The 2,214-nt window shown below is 41.0% G+C and overlaps 1 protein-coding gene across 1 annotated transcript in view; it reads right to left on the bottom strand.

The window, feature by feature from the left end:
- Nucleotides 1-1,019: 1,019 nt before the first annotated feature.
- LOC126426622 (streptococcal hemagglutinin-like) overlaps nt 1,020-2,214 on the bottom strand; it is a 30,739-nt gene continuing 29,544 nt past the window's right edge. The window contains exon 4 of the mRNA XM_050088511.1: nt 1,020-1,163. Coding sequence (XP_049944468.1) covers nt 1,020-1,163 — 144 coding nt within the window. The remainder of the gene's footprint in view (nt 1,164-2,214) is intronic.

The raw sequence follows: 2,214 nt of genomic DNA, 5'->3' as shown, positions 1-2,214 counted from the left end.
TTCTGCAACACCTAATGCATCGATAAATGGCAATGCAGTTATCGAAGGGCGGTACTCTTCCGAGTTACCGCCGGAGATGATTCTCAGCGCCTCAAGTGGAATAATGTATGTTAAAATTTGTAATTTAACGTACATGCGGAAAAGCTCCTTAAAACGTGCACAACTGAAGGTGTGCTCGTGACTCTGACGGCAAGTTTCACAGAGTCTAGAGGAGCAGTAGAGCGGTAAATTTAACTACTGTATGTTTCACACTGCAGCATCTATGGTGTTACAGCGTTCAAAGAAAAGTAACCAATAAATCCGAAAGGTGTCGAAAGTTAGGGTGTTCATGTGCACTTGTGCTCTTACACAGCAGCCGCCACTTAGTGTTGTCCCCATTTTTGTAAACAGCACTGTGGACTCTCTAGCGCACATAAAGGAACTGATGCAACCGTTCACATTGCAGCTGACAGAGGAAGATTGAGAGTACCCCATGTGTTTTTCCAGCAGTATGGTGCTACGACGCATACTTCACGGTTTTCAATGTCATATGCACAACCAACTTCCAGAGCATAATGTACGTTTCCACAAGTTTGGGCTTCCTAGATCTGTCTACCTATGAGTTTCTATTTGTGGGGTAATTTAAGGTCTACAGTAACAACCTACATACAACTGAAGAGCTGAAAACAAACATTTGCAGTATGATTGCAGAAACCACATAAAACAAGAAGTTTACTATGTAAACCTGTCTTGTGATACCTTACTATGTTCTAAAATGTATGACAGTCATTCCATAAGTCATGGCAACTATGGTATGTCGTGTGAATGTGTGGCATCACCATAATCACAGAAAATAGTTCCGAAAGGCCGCGACTAATATTAATGAAATCAACTGACAAATTGCGACCGCGTGTGAGTATGGCTCAGAACCAGCACTTGCGACATCCATTGTAAGGTTGGCTGCACTGCAAGGTGCATCCTCCACTTACCCACCAGGCCTTAGTCCACGTGATTTCAACGTCATTCCACAACTGAGGAAACTACATCGTGGGAGGTGTTTTGTAAACAAGTCGAATGTCCTCATGGGATTTTGGTGACAGCTGGCACACACTGATGGCAATGCCAACAGCACTCACCACCTTCCCCGTGTTGGCAATCTGGTGCGTATGCACTGTGGCACTATTCTGAAGCACAATAGTTTATTTTTATTCATTCTTGTTCCAATTTTACGTGTGTACAATAAATTTACACCGAGTTCCAATATAAGTTTTCTATTTCGATCTATAATATGACCTGCTGTACTGAAGCCCTATTTTATGTTCGCATTCAGCTACACACTGCTGTACCAGTTCAACACGCACAGTGGAATTCTCACGTCGCGTTATCACAGGGTTTTCTGGTTTACCTTGACTTATGGAATCGTCCTCATAATTCAAAGAATTGTACATACTTCTCAGCACATTCAGTGCGTACGTGTTTCGTTCCCTTGCCATAGCTACATTAGCCACAACAATGCTGCAAATATGCAATAAATATGTACCATTTGATGATAAATCGCTTGTTAATTTCTAAACCGGTCTTGGTAGTTTTAGGGGTACACGGAAGGGGCCGCACCGAAGGTCGCAACATGAGGAACATACAATACACAATGTCATCGTCAGCTATCGGGCGTACCCTGGACAATGTTGGGTGCAATTGCAACGGCAGATCCTTAGACCACCAGAATATTACATCAGCTGGACACTTATAAATAAATAAAAATGGTAAACAGAAACTGAAGAATAAAACCGAAGGCGACTGGCTGCTGGAAACCATTCTACAGTGTTAAATCTGAACTGAAACTGATTCTTCTGGCAACTTATGAAGAGAGATATTTAACAAATATCTTATGGCACAAAAAGACTGCAATGATTGCTTGTGCTATTTAGAAGTAGATGTAAATATTACATGAGCAGTGACAGATCAACATGTTCGTTGCTATTATTTTTCAGCCAGTGGGCTAGCTGGTAATGTGTAAGTAGCTAGTATGCATCCATAAACATAAAGAAGACTGAGTGGAAACCAATAATCTACACCATTTTGATAGAAAGAGACCAATGATACTTGGAACATAGGATTATTTTTAGTTAGTCAAAACACACACAAACTACATCCAAAGACCAAAATCAGTCTATATAAAGGGATCTACTGCTCTAACTATTACAAAAGTTAGATTGGCATTACACACTCATGACT

This window comes from Schistocerca serialis, chromosome 11, assembly GCF_023864345.2.
Source record: "Schistocerca serialis cubense isolate TAMUIC-IGC-003099 chromosome 11, iqSchSeri2.2, whole genome shotgun sequence".
NCBI classification, from domain to species: Eukaryota; Metazoa; Arthropoda; class Insecta; order Orthoptera; family Acrididae; genus Schistocerca; species Schistocerca serialis.
Note: the sequence above shows the minus strand (reverse complement) of the source record. Positions and strands in the feature narration are given on the sequence as shown.